The following is a 17,968-nucleotide window of genomic DNA, read 5'->3' as shown; positions in this document are numbered from 1 at the left end:
TTTATTTCCAGATTTTCACCTCACTACTTAATGCAAAGCATCTCTCACTGCGGCAGCCATCTAATGTATATTATGCTTTCCATGGTTGAAGTATAACTTTTGTGTTCATCTACGGCTGATGCAGGCATGTTACTTTGCTGAAAGTGACAAAGAAGTGGTGTGGTTTTATAATTCTAATGGATTTTCAAAGTAATAAAAATGTAAATTTACTAAACAGTTACTGACTGAGAAGAGATTTAAACTTGTATCTATCTTTTGAATTTACATAAATATATGAATGGGATGCGTTATCCATCCACTGTAACTCATAATACAGCAGACGCTGCTACGTAAGACTGGATAAGAGCAGGTGGGCAGGTGTCTGATCTCTGCAGAATGCAGAGCATCACAACAAAATGCAGACACATAATCATACTCTTAGTATGTACTGCAGCTGTCCTTACATACTGTGCATGAATTATGCATACAATTGGGGCATAGTACTTCTTCATAAAAATGCATCTTGAAGTTTGACTTCATACATGCTGCCCATAGAGCTGGGTCTGTCTGACGTTCCTGCCTGTTATAGGGAAGGTGTTCGTTGCCACCGTACTCTACGGGGGAATTGTTGGGTCTAAGTAAATCATAAATAACTCATAGAGTGTGGTCTTTACCTAGTCTGTAAAGTGTCCTGAGATAACTTTTGTTATGATTTGGCACTATAAATAAAATAAAATTGAACTGGGTCAGAATAGCCGGAAAAGCATGTTTGCTTGCATGCTACAAAATCTGTCCAGAAGTGGTAGGACTTCCTGTTATTTTTGGGATACTGCATTTGATATACTTTGTATTGGGACATAGTAAATATTTTTCTAGCAAGCTTAATAGCATGGTAGTAAAGGTGTTAAAACGCATATTCCATATTCAGATGGATTTTGATAGGCTGTCAGTGTTTTTATCGTTCATCAAATCGCTCTGGAAGTGATCCATACAATATCATATGTTATGTGGTGTGGATTCTGCGATCCACAACGAACGACTTTATTAGTTTCTGTAAGATGATGTGTCCTGCACGGAGTTCAACATCTAGTGACTTTTTCTTTTCTCAGTTGCTTAATTACTTTTATTTATAAACATGATTATACAATCATAATAATCTAGTTTATTTCATTTTAGTGGATAAAAAATAAGGTGTGAAGGTAAAGATGTATCTTCATTTCACCAACAGGATTTTCACTTTGTTGATAAATCAATGTGACCAACATTTTATTCCAGCTCCATTTTCAAAATGTGTAATTGTAGCCCATACTTTAGTTTTATTTTTAGATTTTGAAGCCACAAATTTAAAAAGACATGCTAAGTGTGCACCACCATTCATAAATTCAAACCTAATCAATAGATGCTGGTAGAACGGGACACACTTAATGTGTCATCCTCCTAAAGCTTTCCTTTATTCATTTATACTCAAAACAGAAAAGGGGAACATGACAGTCAAAAATAAACTTGCATTTTAAGTGTTTGTAATAGAATATATATACTACATCAGATTATAGAGGACCATGACCACAAACAAACTTTCAAGATAGAAATCTAATATCGAAGGCAATCTGACCAAAGTCAGCCGATTTGCAGATTTAATTTGTGTATCACCATCGTATGATTCATCCAGGCACCAAAGTACACACTTATGTTCATATTCACTGTATCTTCATTTCGATGCACCAACTTCATTTATTTACCATAATGAAAGAGCAGCTGAGATGGGCACTAGAGCAGCACAACAGTAATCACCATATTAACTGTCACTGAGACAGAGGGTTGTGTACACCAATTTATGACTAGTCGTTCATTAAATCCATTCATTTGATAAAATGTAATGTGCTTTCACTTCAGGCACCCAACACAAAATAATTAATCCATACAAACATGAATACTGCAACACAAAATAAATTAGCGGATGTCAACACTATTCAGTCTAATGATTGCAGTCCAGCTACTCACAATGACACAAGCAGACATTTACCTGAAACAGGTGGAAACTAACAAGTGCAGCAAAATCTGTATTGCTATAATAATAATAATATATTCTTGTTTCATCATCATGATTAAATGTTACAAAACAATTTCACCACACAAACACTGGTGAATTATTTTGAGGGAGGTCATTTATTGCTTGGATGTTGTGTTTGGATCTTGTGTTTGGATTGGGTTTTGTGTGTGTGTGTGTGTGTGTGTGTGTGTTTGTGTGTATATATATAAACGATGATGGAAGATAAAGGTGAGAGGGGGACTGATGGGTAGAGATGATTGTCATTTCTCAACTGGACATCAGGATGAGACACCTGGCTCTTGTCCTCGGCCAAACTCATCCAGCAGAGAGCGTTGCTGTCGTACCACACCCACCTATTTCAACTGCAGCCCCAAAGCATGCTGGGTATCTGGGAAGCTTAAGAACTGATCTGTGGTTAAAGAGATGCATGCAGAGTCAGGGGAGACGAGAACAAGCATGTTGTTGGAAAACGAACACAGCGCTATTCGTCTACACTTCTGACTCCAATTTAAAAACAAAACTGCGGTTACCGTGAGCGTCGAAGAACTCCTCGTCCGAGCTGTTGTCTGAGTCTCGCGCTATGCTCTGCATCCTCCACTCTGAGATGCTGTGACGTGATGGGCTCACTGAAAGACCGCACATGAAAAAAAGTTCACTGTTATTTTGGGACATGTGTTTCAGCCTCTCTCTTTCCCTTTATAACAAACAAACAAACACACACACACACACACTCATACTCTACGACAAAGAAACATTGCACAATCTTCCCGGGCCCACACACACAGTGTTATATAAACATGCAACAGTCTCTGTGGTGCATTACTTCATCACAGACGGACTGCTTGGTGGTCAGAGGGGTGTGTGTGAAAAGTGAAGCCCAGTGTAACACAGACGAGTTACAAGCACCCCGACAACCAAATGCCAGTCGAGGAAGAGGGCAATAATAAAACTACGCCTTGTCTTCGGTCTATCCCTCATATATGATTAGTGTGGCGAAAGAGATGGGGGCATCGCTGTAAGGGGCGGGCTGGTGAGAGAGGGCACAGCTGTAGCTGTCGTTGCACAGGAGGAACAGTGGTGGAGGGGAGGGTTACTGCAAAGAGCGTCAGCCTCCTCTGGTCCGTGACGTCAGCAGTGCTGCTATAAATAGCCGAGAGAGAACTACAGGGGGGAGTTACAGGGGTGAAATGAGGCACGCTGGATGAGAGTCAGGGTCCAGGTGACAGCTACAGTGAGCGCTGCCTCGAGGTAGGGGTGACACTGGAGACGGGTGTGCTCGGACATGTGGTTTGTGATGTCAGCAGCGGCCGCTAAAAATAACCCAGGTGAGACCTGCTGTATTGTAGGGGTGAGGCGAGGTAAGTTGGATAGTTAATGTGGAGGCGTTGTGGAGTCAGGTCATTTGAGTATCAAACCTGAAAAGGGTGGCTATAAAGATTTTTAGATTGCTTCTTCACTAAGAAATGTAGCTGTGATTAGAATAAAACCATAGCCATTACAGTACTTCCTGTGGAGCTACAGAGTTTTGGGCATAGGCATAGGAATCCATTTTAACATATGTCAATTCAACCACCAGCAGTTCTGTGCGTAAAAGCAAACCGGTAACTTTTAAACAGCCACCTTTCAAGCCTACATGTGGGACTCATTTTGGGAAGATTAGCACTTTAATACATAGGAATATGATACACACAAAAATCATACAAACAGAGAAAGCAAAGTGCTACTCTGGCTTTGCACAAGCTTGAAGCTTGACCTTGTAGAATTCTAGCTGCCAGTTTGGAAATGTCTCAAATATTACAACTGAATGTGTTTACTTATGGAAAGGTTTACTTTGTTTTTAATACATCTTAACCTTTAAGATGGCAGTCTGGTGGCCGAGGCTTAAAGGCGTGATCAGGTGTAATTATAGATGTGATAATGTGTGATGGAAGGAGTCTGGCTCAGGACACTGCAGTCTCACACACACTGTCATACAGAGAGATGAATCGGTGAAGGCCGATGCTCCTCACCTCCTCTCTTGGATGAGCGAGAGGATCGGGATGAAGTGGACCACTGCTTGGTAAGTACACCTCGTGGCTGGAGAGTCTCTCCTCCTGAGCTGACAACCTCCTCCTCAGCTTCAATGGAGCTGATCGCCTCTTTAACCTCCTGCTCTTTGTCCGGAGAGGGAGCGCCTCCGTTGTCCTCTGTGGCCTCCTCTGCCTGACTGAACTGGGCCATCTTCGTGGCCAGGGCCAGCTGAGTTTCTAGTTCCAGCTGCCGGATGTCCTCCATGGTCAGACCGTACCACTCATCCTGCCAGCACCAGGCCTGCCGGTGGGCACGCACCATCACCTTTCTCAAACCTAGGGAGAAACAATAGAAAAGATTTTCCGCCTACCTCTAAAAATCATAAGGTTTCTACATTTAGATGTCAATTAAATAACATTCCTGTCAATACACTACGTAAAAGACTACGTAAAACATCTGTGACTGCACACTCACCAACATCATGGATGAAGCGTTCAATCTTAGACTGCATGCCCCAGTAGCGAAACTCCACCTTGCAGAGTTTGTAGGCGCACATGATGGGGGTCTTCCCTGGGTTATTGTTGTAGTCTTCTATCCAGTCGTCCTGCAGAGGACCCCTCTGAGTCTTCGCTGACTTGTAGAGCCGTGTGTCCTCCTCTGCTTTGTACTCATGAGGTGGGATTGGATCTGTTACGATGTCGATTGGGTCTGTCAAAGATGGTTAAAATCCAGAAAGAAGTGACGAATGGAGCCAGGTATATTGAATGTGTTGCATGAATTATTTAACATATTTGGTGTCTTTAGTATCATACTTAAGTCCATAAGCGGGTGGGGTAGCAGAGCTTGTATAGACCTGATGGAAATTATTTTAATAACTGAATTTCAGGCTGACATACAGATGCGAGAACAAGTCATTCAGTAAAAATTGTTACAATCGATGTAACTGGGTCACTGCATGCCTTAAAGCAATTCCTTTCTGAGCAGCTTTACATTCAATGGGCATGTTCACAAGCAATAGAAATACATATGCAGTACTACTAAATTGCCACAAGTGGGCCTCACCTGCTCCTTATGTTTGAGACAAGCCACCATCAGACTAAACCTACTAATACTAACCCCCCAGCTTAAATAACTATTGCAAGAAAGGTCATTACTTGCTATATGGAGGACTCTGAAAGTTAAAGTAGCCTGAAACACATCAATTGATATTCTAATATTCAAGTCTCACCAATAGTTCTCTGTCTCTTCTCTGCTGCAGACATGTTGAAGACATCTGCTTGGTTGCCTGTGTCGGGTTTGTAGTAGGTCTCAATATCGATGGAGAACTTCTCAACAAAGGGGCAGGTGTACCTGAAGAAGAAGAGGCGACAAAATCAAGTGAAACAGAACCCAACAAATGTCCCAATAAAGCAGGACTGCATTGCGGGTTGACATCTGCCGTCATTAAGACACTTACTTCTCACAACTCAATGTCTCAAGATGAGAAAATTTAATTAAGAGTGACAACACCCTCTAACGGCTGAGGATAAGAAACGTGTCAGCCGTGCCCATCTGTTGCATCTGAGGCCTCTGCAGAAAAGCTGTCACTGGTTGAATAGATGTGTCAACAGGCACTTGCAGTCTATCAATATCCTGACAATGTAGTCAAGGGCACATCTCTGTTCAGCCCCTTCTGTGTTTGTTAGGCCCCGCACACACACACCAACACCCAGCGAATGAGGGGCGATCAACATCTAACAGCCTGTAAGTGGTGCTTGCCACACGCCGATCTGATAGTTATATTCTAACAACGTGCTGAGGTCTTCATTCTCCCTTGGCTTTCACTGAGGGACAGCAGCTAGAGCACACCTTCAGACTAGGCATCATCACACTCAGCACTCATGACAATTTTAATGTATTAAACTGAATGTTAGCAGGGTTTTAATTATTATCACCTAAACCGGTGGGGGAAGATACTTTAAATGTGCATATACCTACCAGCTGCAGCAGTTAGATACTCATGCACCAAGCATTTCTATTATTAAAGTCACAAATTCAGAGTGTTGTGCAGCCTTGGCAGAGTTTAATACACTCTCACTCCTGGGGGTGTGGAGGTGGCCTTCCTGCAAACCTCACCTGGTGCGGGTGTAAGGGTAGGCGTTCCAGGACTCCTCTTCAACCCTCAGCGCTGCTTTGGGCAATATGGAGCGGAACCAGCTGGGAATGTGCATGCCAATATGGTAAACCTTGTGGGTGTACTGGCCTGTGCCACCCGGTCCATCTGTGTAGGGCTTATTCTCAAGAATCTCCACCCCGCTACCTTCACCACAGCTCTCATCTCTGCTCTTTTTCTGTAAGAAGGATAATGAAAGGAAGAATAAGGTGAGTTGGCAAGATTATGTCTGTTTGCATATAAGTAGTATTGTGTTAAGGGAGTGTTATATTTAAAAAAAATATGAAAATACATTTTCCTTGGATCTGAAACAAACAGGACATGGTGCCTTTTGCAAATAAGAACCGGACACAATACAAACACAAAGACACACACACCAAATTAATAGTCTCTTGAAAGCTCTGCCTGCTCTGAATTGCAAATCAGGAAGCCCAAAAACCAGCTCACAGAGCCACACCTTTCCCATATTTACATTCCAGGTGCACACAAGCTGGGCGGAGCCTGCAGATGCAGTTGAGTAGACTAACAGCTAGGTGACTTAAAGCTTCAAAAGACAGCAATGTGTAGCATGGCAAGAGGAAGAATTGTGATTGTTATGAAATCAGTGAAACAGGAAACGTGGACAGCAGAGCATAGTCCAAGTGCTGACGATAATAAAAACACGGGGAGCAAAGAGCAAGGAGCATAAATGTCAGAGATTACTGATGTATCATCTTTTCTATTTCTCTTATCAGCCGTTGCCCAGTCTGTCCACATACTCAAAATAACAGTAACACACACAAAGTATGTTAAACACAGTATTTAGTGCAGCACTAGGATAATAGGGGGACAGATTTCTACAGTCAATCCAGTGGGGAGTGGCGATGGAGGCGAGGCAGTGAATCAGAGGAGTGGGGAGGAGGAAGCCATGAGGCGTCCAGTGCTCCGGACCTCATTACCTCTGACAGGTCATTCATTAGCCACCCTCTCTGCTCTCAACAGCCCAGACACAGCTCCAAAGACACAGCGCAGATGCCTCAGCGCTGGCAAACTGGCCTTACACGCAGTAAGTACACGAGACAGAAACCCCACGGTGAAATATAGTTAAAGGGAAATGTCAAGTTTACAGTGTACTGTATGCAAACAAACAAAATAAAAATGGTATGCAGGTGTAGAAGTACGCATGTGAACAAAAGATTTGTGTACACGGATTAAAAAATTTAAGCAAGTTGTGCCAAGGAGTTCTCTCAAAATAAAACACATGTTTCCACTTACAGTACACAGAGCGCAATCAGTTGGCTTTTTAATTAGACTGATCACAATAAAGGTCATTGCATCATTGTGAGGAAAGATATACAGAGATACAGATTCAGACAGCTCCAAATGTTGGCAAATTATGTCTGGATGTTGATTCAGCAGGTAGGTCTATGTAAAAGGAAAAAACAAGTTTGCGTTTTGCGTTGTCTCTTTAATTAGGATGCTGACAGGTGACAGCAGCCTGCCAAACACAGTGTCACTTCCTCTCCCTCCTGCAGCGTCGGATGATTCTCTCCAGCTCAGCAGGAGAAAGATGACAAAACATTGGCCAGGGCTCACTTGATCCCTTAGGGAAAAAAGGGAAGTGAGGGAGTGGATAACATGCTTTAAGTTAAATTAAGACTGAATGTAATGCTAGATTCTTAATAAAAAACAGTGTGATTTGGGTACAGAAACTGTACCTGTGCGACAACAGAAATTAAGAGATCTCTGTCTCTGAAAAAGTGTTGAATGTCTCCACAGGGGAACAAGGGGGACTCATCTACAACGCTCTACTGTAAAATAGTTTTTGGCTCAGGACAAAAAGACAAAGTGCCGCTGTGTTGTGAGTTTAAGTCCTGCCCTAAAGCCTTTGCCACAGAGCACTTTCTCATTCTCACCCACCTTTCTTTAAACAACCATCAAACCTTTACAAATAAAAGCAATCTCAATGAAAGCTATACTGCATGTGTTTAGATTCGACTGCTCTGACAGGATGGGTGTCACATCCTGGTTTTGTCCTCTTGCCATCAAGTTAGTGAGGCATGTTTCCTGTTTGAGATGCTTCTTTTCACTTCACTCCACAGATACAGTTGCTTAGTCAGAACATGATGGATGTGTGCCGGGTGAATGAGACACAGTGATATCTTCTCATATTTAATTTCTCACACATTCTGGGTTTGCTTCGTACATAACTACAAATCCCTATGTGGTGATGCTGCATTTACATTTAGCTACTAAATAAGATGGCGGTGTTGTAAGGGCAAAGGAAAGGAAGTGAGAGGAGAGATGGGGTGGGGCATTGCGGGTTGAGGTGCAGATATGGCCAAGCTGCCCTAAGGCCCTAACTTCGTCTTTTCTTACACTGGGGATGGATCGCAGGCAGACAGGCTGCAGTTGCCCTGGTAACATATAGCAATGAAGCGAGGGTATTCACAGACACCAGCAGAATCTCTCTCTGCTCAGAATACATCTCTCTCTCTCTCTCTCTCCTTTCACCCCGTCTCTCATTTCTTCCAATCCCTCCCTCGCAACTTCTCTTTTTATCCTCCATTTCCTCTTTTCAATCACTCCCTCTCTTGAACAAAACCTGACCACCGGCTGATGTCATGGTTGCCATAGTGACGGAAGCCTCACAGCAACATGGCTGTGCAGAGAGGGCGAGGTCAGGAGGAGAGGTAACACTGGGTCACTAATGTAAGAATTCCTCTGCTTATCATTTGTTTACATGCTTATATATATGCACATTTTGTCTTTCATCGAGTAAGACTGTGTTTATCTACATGTGTAATGTCTTTGCGCAATGTCCAGTCTGACTAAATCTAATAGAGGGTATGCATAAGATCTGTAAGTAAAGCAGCTTAAAACTAATATTGTAGCTATACGTTTCACATAATTAATAACGTTCCACAACAGCCTGTTCAAAAACAGCCAAAGTGCGTGTGGTGCAATGCCGTCTTCAAACGTCTGCTTGCTTTGAGGTATGCCCGCTGAGTCATGTTCCCATGTTAGTCTGTTTGGTACAAGGGGGGGATGCAGACAAGGTTGTCAACTGTAAAAGTCTGATATTCTGTTAGAGACAATATACTGACAAGTATACTCGTCATGGGCATTTGTTATAATCACATAATATAACATCCAATTGTGTGACAGGACATGAAAAGATACAATGATACGAATGTTTTCACAGTATATTGACAAAAGAGGAGAGGTCCTCTGAGGTAATGCACGTGGACAAAGCTGTGGCTCATGTTTGAGTATTGTTATACAGGTGAGTGGATATTTATCTTAGACAACTTTGTCAACATAAACACTAATTAAGATTAACAGTTGTAAGGAAAGGCCTCTCTATGGAAAGGTCAACAGCTTGAAGGCATTTTCGAGTTTCTTTACGCACCAAAGCCTAAATCTTTAACTTCTCCAAGTGAGCTGGTCCTTGAGGGCTGCGGTAAAGCAGTGCAGCTCCCATGTATGATCACAATAAATGTGAAGACCATCTAGGTAACACTTAATTAGATAAAGACACTTTAGGGTCCACATTTTGTTTTGTTTTGGCTGTAAAGGGAAATTCATGTAAACCCACTATAAATTTACCGGATTTATTTCGCTGCCAATTTCACTTTACTCTGCGCTATGAATATTTCACACAGTACTAACAAATCTTATTTGATGATGAAAACACTCTCTCTTTGACATAACCACCACAAAATAAGATCACTGAAGAAGCCAGACACACTGAGGCAAGCAAAATGCCTCAACCTGATCAAACAGGCCCCTAACATCAACCTGCTCTTCAACAAACGTAAAAAAAAACCTTGTGATACTCATTACATAACCATGCAGCTCAAATCCCAGCGCAACTGCTGAATGTTTAGTGCCAGGATCAGCATGTGCCTCAAACGCTTAAAAAAACAAACATTTAAAAACAGAATGCAAATAAATGTCCAAATGTATCAAAAACTTGTTTAAACAATAAATAATACAGAGATTTTACTTAAGTCCGAGTCATTGCGACTGCTCTCAGTGCCTCTCCTGTGTATTGCTGCTTACAGTGCACCTGGCAGTACCACTGGATTAAATAAATCCTCCTTCATGTACACACGCCATATGAAGAGAAAATATTTCACCACACGGGATAACTAGAGCTGTATATATCAGCAGTTCCTGCTTGGAGCTGTAAACCCTAAAGCTCTTACACAGACCCCAAGTCACCAGCTAAGGGCCTGGTTAGATAAATGAAACTTTCTGACACAGACAAAGCAGTGTGTCCATCTCCATCGCGGCAGTAAAAGTAGGGTGCCCCCACCCTCCTCTAAAGAAACATGCAGTCTATGACGGCTGGAAACAGCCAGCTTCAGAGACTTTAAATTGGATAATCTATCAACACACAAGCTCTCTTTGTTCCATTACTCCACTGACGTCAGACCGTGTGACCAATCATTTCATAATTGGGCACGCTGTGATCATACTCTGTGCTAATACTCTGTGCTAATTTTTTCTCCTCTCCGCTTTGTCTCCTGGTTTTTGCACCACTTGGCTGTTTTCCAGGTGTGCGGGTAAGTCATTTTGTGGGGAATAATGGCGTCGTGACCTCACCTGGATCATATAGAGCTGGGCGATGCGGTACTCCTCCACACTCATGGGCATGGGGATGCGGTACTCCTTAATAAGCATGGTGAATCTTGGTGAAGGAGAGGATCGGGGAGAAGATTGACAAGGGAAGGGGGGAGGGAGGGAAGGAGGGAAGGGAGGGGGAGAGGGGACAGGAGAGACTCGGGAGGGCTCCTATATGTGACTCGTCAAATCCCCAGCTGAGGTCCACATCGATGGTTCCTGTGGAAGAAACAAAAAAAAAAGCATGAGGAACGTAAGCTGTGACTACATTTGAAAATAAACACCTACAGGTGTGTTTGTTAAAGTCAAAACATGCTGTTAACCCAAATCTGATTTCTGGATCTCCAAAAACAAAGAAAAGAAAAGTGATGTCTTCAGCATCATCCATAGCTCAAAAGCAGAAACCAGCTTCAATCAGCAACAAAAAAACAAAAAAAATCATCACGAGCAAAGCAAAAACAGCACGATAGCGGCTTTCAGAATTTGCAAGATTCCTCTACACATAACAGGATGAAGATTCATTCTCAAAGCTCACACGCAGATGAAGGGGAGAGGAGAGCCGGGGTGTCATTCAGGACATATGCTCAATGTAGTTACTGTATGTCTGGTCCAAGCCCTGGCGCAAGGACTTGCATCAGCGATGTTTCTCCATCCAGCGTCTCAGTTCCAAGTAAGGCATTTTCCAGGATAAACTTCTCTACTTATACACAGGCCACAGCTCTGTGTGTGTGTGTGTGTGTGTGTGTGTGTGTGTGGGGGGGGGGGGTGGTCGGAGTCTAGCAAGAGCACCTTGCCAACGGTCCCAACAGCCACCCTGTCTCTCCCAACCCTTCGGCAACGTCACATGAGGGGCTCACTCAGCGTAAGAGGGATTAAAGTCGAGTGGGGAGCATTACATAACATTGTAAGAGCCCCCCCGTGCATGATCGAGGTTTCACGAATAGCAGCCTTAGAATCACACAAAGCACTGTTTTCAAACCACTGGGCAGATCAGATAGGGGTAGGTGTGGGCTATACATAACCAACGTGTGGGTGGCGTGAGTTGCAGAAGTCTGCTGTTGACCGCTAACAGCTCTAAAGCCAAGCAAGTGCAAAACAAGACCATGCCGATCGGCTAAGGTGACACATTAACTGAAGAGGAGTAATTAAGGAAATGGAGATATGAAAAATATCTTCTGTCAATATGAATGATGAAGCACATTATTGAATATTTGTAAAGAGAGACGGTAAAACTTCAGTCCTTGCCTTCACTATGGGTTGAATCCCATAATGTTTTTCTTCTCAAAGTGCATAATGTAGCATTTTGGAAAATAGCTCCACACCTGTTAAAGCTAGTAACTTCTTTCTTTTTTTTCATATTTGTCACTGTATCCTGACAGCACAATAAAACAGATGATCTGTGATATAGTAATGTATTTCTATCTCTCTCTGTCTGCTCCTAATGGCATCTGCTAGATCCACTGCACAAACAGATAACCACTCAGAGCAGAGAGGTCTCTGAACCAGCATCAATGACTGCTCATAACTCTGCTACTGTATTGCGTATTTCACGCATGAAGTGTTTTCAGAAACATATGTGAAACATGCGTAACATTTAGCTGTAAATTAGAAAGAGTGTCTGGCCGGTCGGCTGGTGAGCGGGGCTTGGTTTCAACCCGGTCACAAACTTTCTAATTTTACAGCTTGATGGTACACTAAAATATGTGTCTGAAAATACTGTGAGAAATAGGCAATACAGTAACAGAATCTTGATTCATATTTGATCAGATCTGCCTAGTTTCAAAGTTAAGTCGAAGTTCAGAGCAGTCATTGACACTGCGTCAGAGACTCAATGGCTCTGAGTGGCTGTTTTTCTTTGGGCGCGGTGGGAACTGTCTGCACACAGAGAGCTCTGGGAGCTGACAGGAACAGAAGATGGAGGTAGAGATACATGACTTTTTCACAGATCGTCCGTCTCATTGTGCTCAGGATAGAGTGACAGCTTCAGCAAATATGACTTTTTTAAAAAACAAAATTCATAGAAAGTCAGACTTAATAATTCAACAACAAAGGTTAACAATTCTGGCATAGTTCATTCTGTATTCGTCTGGTGAAAACACATTGGACAGCACTGTGCTGATGAGACTCTGGTATGTGTGACAGACCACTGTCCTGGCACTGCCGGCATTTGGCTGTCCAAATGTGACTATAGACAATTGCATAAGCCCAATTTTCACTCTTTTCTGACCTGTGGCAGCAACTGGACCTCGCTCTGGCGCACGGCCATTCTGTCTAATCACAGTAATCACACTAATATTCCCACTGCGTCACTTACCCAGAGAACAAAGGCCCGCTTTAGTAAGGCTCCTGGTGTCGGCAAGGACTCTGGTCCACCACCTACTGAGTGCTTGCCCTCACAACTTCCCACTGAAGATGCATTCCCCTAATAATCTTGCTGACGCAGCCTAACTTCTCAACCTGGGGCAGGTGCTTTCTAACAGACTGGGACAAAGAGTGAAATATTGTCTTCTATGCATTTTTCATGTAATATCACTGCCCTCCATCAAAGAACAAATTCAGAGCAAAAAGCGTTGTTTTGCTGAAATAACTGCACTCTTGGGAAGGACTGGGATTAAACTAGGCTAGCCTGGCCAGGCCCAGAGAAAAGCCTGCAGCTCAGGAGCCTGAGAGGCCTCTAGGTTTTAGTGCCAGGCTTTAGAGGGGAAGGTCACAGTGCTCATCCTGGTTAACAGTGTTGATGATAAACAGCGCCGCAATTTACTTGAAGCATGGCTCAACAATGTGGCAACAGTTTGAATGTGGGTTGCAACTGATGCTGCAACAAACTTCTGAGTGTATGTGAGGATTTCCTCTTGGCCAACGGTTCTGGATATGACAGATGTACTGATTTGGAGGTCATTCAGTCTGACATGGTAAGACAGTTTCTTTTACTGTCTGATTATCTGCCGGAGAGTGACCACTGTGTGAATCAAAGTCCAACCAGCTGCCACCAACTGGAAAACCCACATAAAAGGAAGTGACACCAGGTATGTAGAGAGACAAACAGAGAGAGTGAGGGATAGGAAAAGCAACAGGCAGCATAACAAGAGGGACACCGTACAGTCACAAGTGCTCTGCCCAGCCTGGGTGATGATGAGGAACTTGGATTTGTAGTAAGCAGGATTATGACAGTTTTACTATTAGAGCTACTACTATGCATTAATGTTATTCTTTTTTTCTTTTATTAATCATTTTCAAGTCAATAAAATATTAAAAATGTGTAAAAATAAGGGCCATTCAAATTTCACAGAAGTGATTTCCTCCATGATTCAAAATAGCAGCAATTTAATTTGCATTAGTTTACGGAACATTTTGTATTTATATTTATTAAAAATTTAGATTTACTTGGTTTTCAAACAAAAGAGTTTTAACTTTCCTTTTTAAAACAAATTTTGTTTCAAGACCAAAAAAACATGTTGAAAGCATACACACATATACTACAAATGTGAATAAATGTATGCAAACATTTTTTATTGTCTATTTGCTATATGTTTTAATGGGTTAAATGTGTTTTTATTGCAAAGCCCTTTGAGCTGCAACTTTTGGATGAAAAGCGCTCCATAAAAAAAGTTTATAAATGCACACACTCACACATACTGTATATGTACATATAATATATACCTGTATATAAATGTGTATATATATATAAATATCTTTATTTATAGAACGGTTTTCATACAAAAGATGCAGTTCAAAGTGCTTTACAATATAAAACAATAAAATATGTATATGTACATAACATATACTGTATATGTATGCATACATACATAAATACATGTCAGAGACTCTATGTTCATGTTAGCTACAGCTGTCCCCTCCTCCCCACAATCTGCTGTTCCAGTACATCGTTTTTCATGTTTTGTTTTAATGTTGCTTTTAGTAATTGTGTCTCTGCTATTCGGGATCTTTGGAGCAACAGCCAAATAAAGACACACCCAAATTTTCTCCCGCAAAAATGTGTTTGTTACATATTTTATCTTTGTTTACTAGTAGTGTCAATTAGCTATGTGAATACTTAAACTTAATAGACAATACGAAAGCACACACATATTTATGCATCATTGGGCTGGCTTAGATTAAGTGTGCAATATCTTCTGCCTTAATGATACACTACAGATTAATGAAGCTTTCTGAATTAACTGAACTCAAGAGTGTCTGACTGCTCCACGAATATAATCAGTATATCTTATTTACAGCACGACTGCAGACACAGACCTATCCCAAAAATGCTGTGGTTCTCTGATGGTTAAAACCTGTCTCTCTGACTCTTTCCTTTGTGACTGATGCAGATGCTGTGCACAGCGCAGGACCTGTAATGCATGATCCACCAGCAGCCTCGAGAGAGTACTGGCACCATACTTGACCCAGAAAAAAAGCACTCTCACACACACACACAGCTTAAAAATAGCCCGGTCACAATAATCCTAGCATACGCAAGCAGAGTGCTTGACGTTGTTTGTTCAGAGAATATGCTCATTCCCTGCTAAAAATACAGTCTCTGCCCCCCTCTAGGCAGTGACGCAATAGCAGCACACGCCACTGCACAGCGCTCATCACAAAGCAGCCTTCAATGTTCCTGCTCCCGTTTTGACAATTAACTGAAGCCTACAATTGCTACAAGACACTTTTAGTAGGAATGGGTTTTGTACCTCTACCCACCTCCGCATTTTCAGCCCGTAAAACGTGTGGCCAGCTGTGGCAGGACCACGCACCCCAAGGTGTATGATGCTGCAAATACCTCATCTGCAAGACGAACCATGGGAGGTACTAAATCCGACAATGTATGATTGTTTAAAACCACCTAATTCACTTCTCAGTCTATTAAAAAATTAAATTGAACAAGAACATCTTTTTTGGGTGTTTTTCAGGGCACTGTTCACAGTGTCTGGGTGCTGCACTTGAAGCTACTGGCAGTAGTAGTCACTAAGAATCATGCGGGTTTGATTTTAATTGACTTTTCTTCTATTTTAAATTGTATTTAGCCACATGTTCTTGTAACAGGCTTGCATCTTAATTTGTTTTAATTTAACATGGCGTATGTTGGCTCACTGACTTCATAACAGACGGATCTTGGAACAGTAAACTCTCATTTTCCACTGGATCCTCTCAGGGCTGTGTGTTTTTACCACTTTTATTTGTTATATATACAAATGAGCGCCAGAGCAATCATGTGTCAATATTTGTCCTCAAGTATGGAGATGACTCTGATCGTGAGTCTTCTGCAGGGTGTGGAGCAAGAACATGGCCCGGTCCTTGGTAAGTTTGTTAACTGGTGTGACAAGTCCTCCAAATAAATGTGGCAAAGACCAAAGAAATGTTTGTTTGTAGGCCCCTGCCTTGCACCGTGATTGTGGGCGAGCTAATGGCAGCATTGCAGCGTATAAGTAATTGGACACAGTCTTAAACAAGAAGCTTAAATGTTATGTGAATACAGATGCTGTATGTAAAAGGGCAAATCAATAGTTCTTCTTTTTAAGGAAGTCCCAAAACTTTTGTTGAATTCCAGATGCTTCCATCAGTGCAGAGATTTTTTTCTCTCCAATGGTGGCACTAATGGATACAGAATGTTTAAAAAAAACATAGCAGATGGAAGACAGGACAATCTATAACCCTGGCTCTCATGTCACTGCGTCTTTTTTTATGATTCATGAGATATGGATCGTCCAACCTCAGATCAACTTTATTATCCCATACTGGGAAATGTATTTAGTCCAGTGCTTCACTGTGCTGTCTTGTGTACGATGTATTGCATACATGTATTTGTTTTGGACTACTCCCTGTAAAGCAAATTGCCCCTCTGGGATTTTAAATCTTGAATACAAAAACAGTAGCAGTAAAAGCTAATTTAAGAGGCACATGTCTGATAATCTATCACCTAGTGGAACTTTTCAAATAATTAATACCACAAGAGCCATAAGGATGGCGCCTGTAAACACAGCTACATCTGTGTGACTCCTAGAGCTGGCGTAAACAAACAAGCACTCAAAGATGTGCAGATGTGCTCACCTCTAAACAGGGATAAGTGTTTGACCTAAACAGATGAAAGCTGCTTACTCCACAAAGCAAAGACTGGATTAACTCCTCACAGGGCAGAGGCTCCCACTTCTGCCTATACATTAAATAAACCTTTCACTCGAGGCACCATTTTCCCTCCATCACAATAACGGGAAGTGGCATTACTAACTCTGTCTGAAGGTGCAACATATAGCTGAGGATTGAAAGCTATAAGTGCACTAGACAGATTGGCCTCAGGACATAGAGCAACAGCTGGGCCTTGCTGTCGACACAAAGCAGAATACTGGGAGGGAGGTGTTGACTCACTGGAGGCTTTTTCCCAAAGGCCACAATGTTGGCGCTCCTTTAAATTTAGCCCTGTTTTAGAGAGCACCACTTAGAGGCGGAGCAACAGAGGAGGTGGTAAATCCCAGAGGGTCTGGAGGAGGTGGAGCAGGGGTTACCTCATGACTGACCCGAGCTAGCAAGACCCCTTTAAAATACAAGTGGAAAATGTTTGTCCCGGGACTGCCTAAAATACCATATATCAGTGTCACACAGCATTGCCTTGACACTGCAGAGACAACTTCAGCTATGACAACCGCTGCCAAAACAGCCGCCTGTGACGGCAACCCTTGATTGAGTTGATGGGCTTATCCACCAATCCAGTTAAAATGTCAAAAAGCTTAAGACAACGCTGTTCATGCTGGGCTTTGTGCGCTCCGTGGTCACAGCAAGGGAGTTTACACCCACCTGCAATGACCAAAGTGTCCATAAAACATACTGTACAAAGGTGACACCTCTCTGTCAAATAAAGTATCTATTAAGGGCAAAAGATGAAGCATCATTAATCAGGGGTGTAACTGAGATAAATATAAACTGATGCACAAATCACTGAATACAAAATTGATTTACACCCTACAAAACCTGCCCACTTAGGGCATAATGAAGAATGGGATATGCATTCCTCTGTCCATACGGACCACTTTTATCCTCATCTATAAATCTTTCTACATCAGGGTGTTAAATCGTGACTCGGGAAGCTTCAGCTTTTATCGATACCTAATTTCTGAACGTACAGGGTATAAATCATACATTTTACCCGTGATACAAGATACTTCTGACCTCTAACCCTT

At 42.2% G+C, this 17,968-nt stretch overlaps 1 protein-coding gene across 4 annotated transcripts in view; it reads right to left on the bottom strand.

Moving 5' to 3' along the window:
* Positions 1-17,968, bottom strand: part of LOC310946232 (membrane-associated phosphatidylinositol transfer protein 2-like) — a 49,518-nt gene that overhangs the window by 17,680 nt on the left and 13,870 nt on the right. For 3 of the 4 annotated variants that reach the window (XM_083912649.1, XM_083912646.1, XM_083912648.1), the window contains exons 2-7: positions 10,782-11,018; positions 6,155-6,369; positions 5,268-5,389; positions 4,514-4,747; positions 4,039-4,374; positions 2,560-2,655 (exon numbers count right to left, since the gene is read on the bottom strand). In XM_083912649.1, the coding sequence (XP_083768775.1) occupies positions 2,560-2,655; positions 4,039-4,374; positions 4,514-4,747; positions 5,268-5,389; positions 6,155-6,369; positions 10,782-10,859 (1,081 nt within the window). In that variant the 5' untranslated portion in view covers positions 10,860-11,018. Of the gene's footprint in view, positions 1-2,559; positions 2,656-4,038; positions 4,375-4,513; positions 4,748-5,267; positions 5,390-6,154; positions 6,370-10,781; positions 11,019-11,334; positions 11,457-17,968 lie in introns of those variants that run through there. The other variant, XM_083912647.1, reaches the window with a different exon arrangement.

This window comes from Echiichthys vipera (assembly GCF_963691815.1).
Source record: "Echiichthys vipera genome assembly, chromosome: 4".
Lineage (NCBI taxonomy): Eukaryota > Metazoa > Chordata > Actinopteri > Perciformes > Trachinidae > Echiichthys > Echiichthys vipera.
Note: the sequence above shows the minus strand (reverse complement) of the source record. Positions and strands in the feature narration are given on the sequence as shown.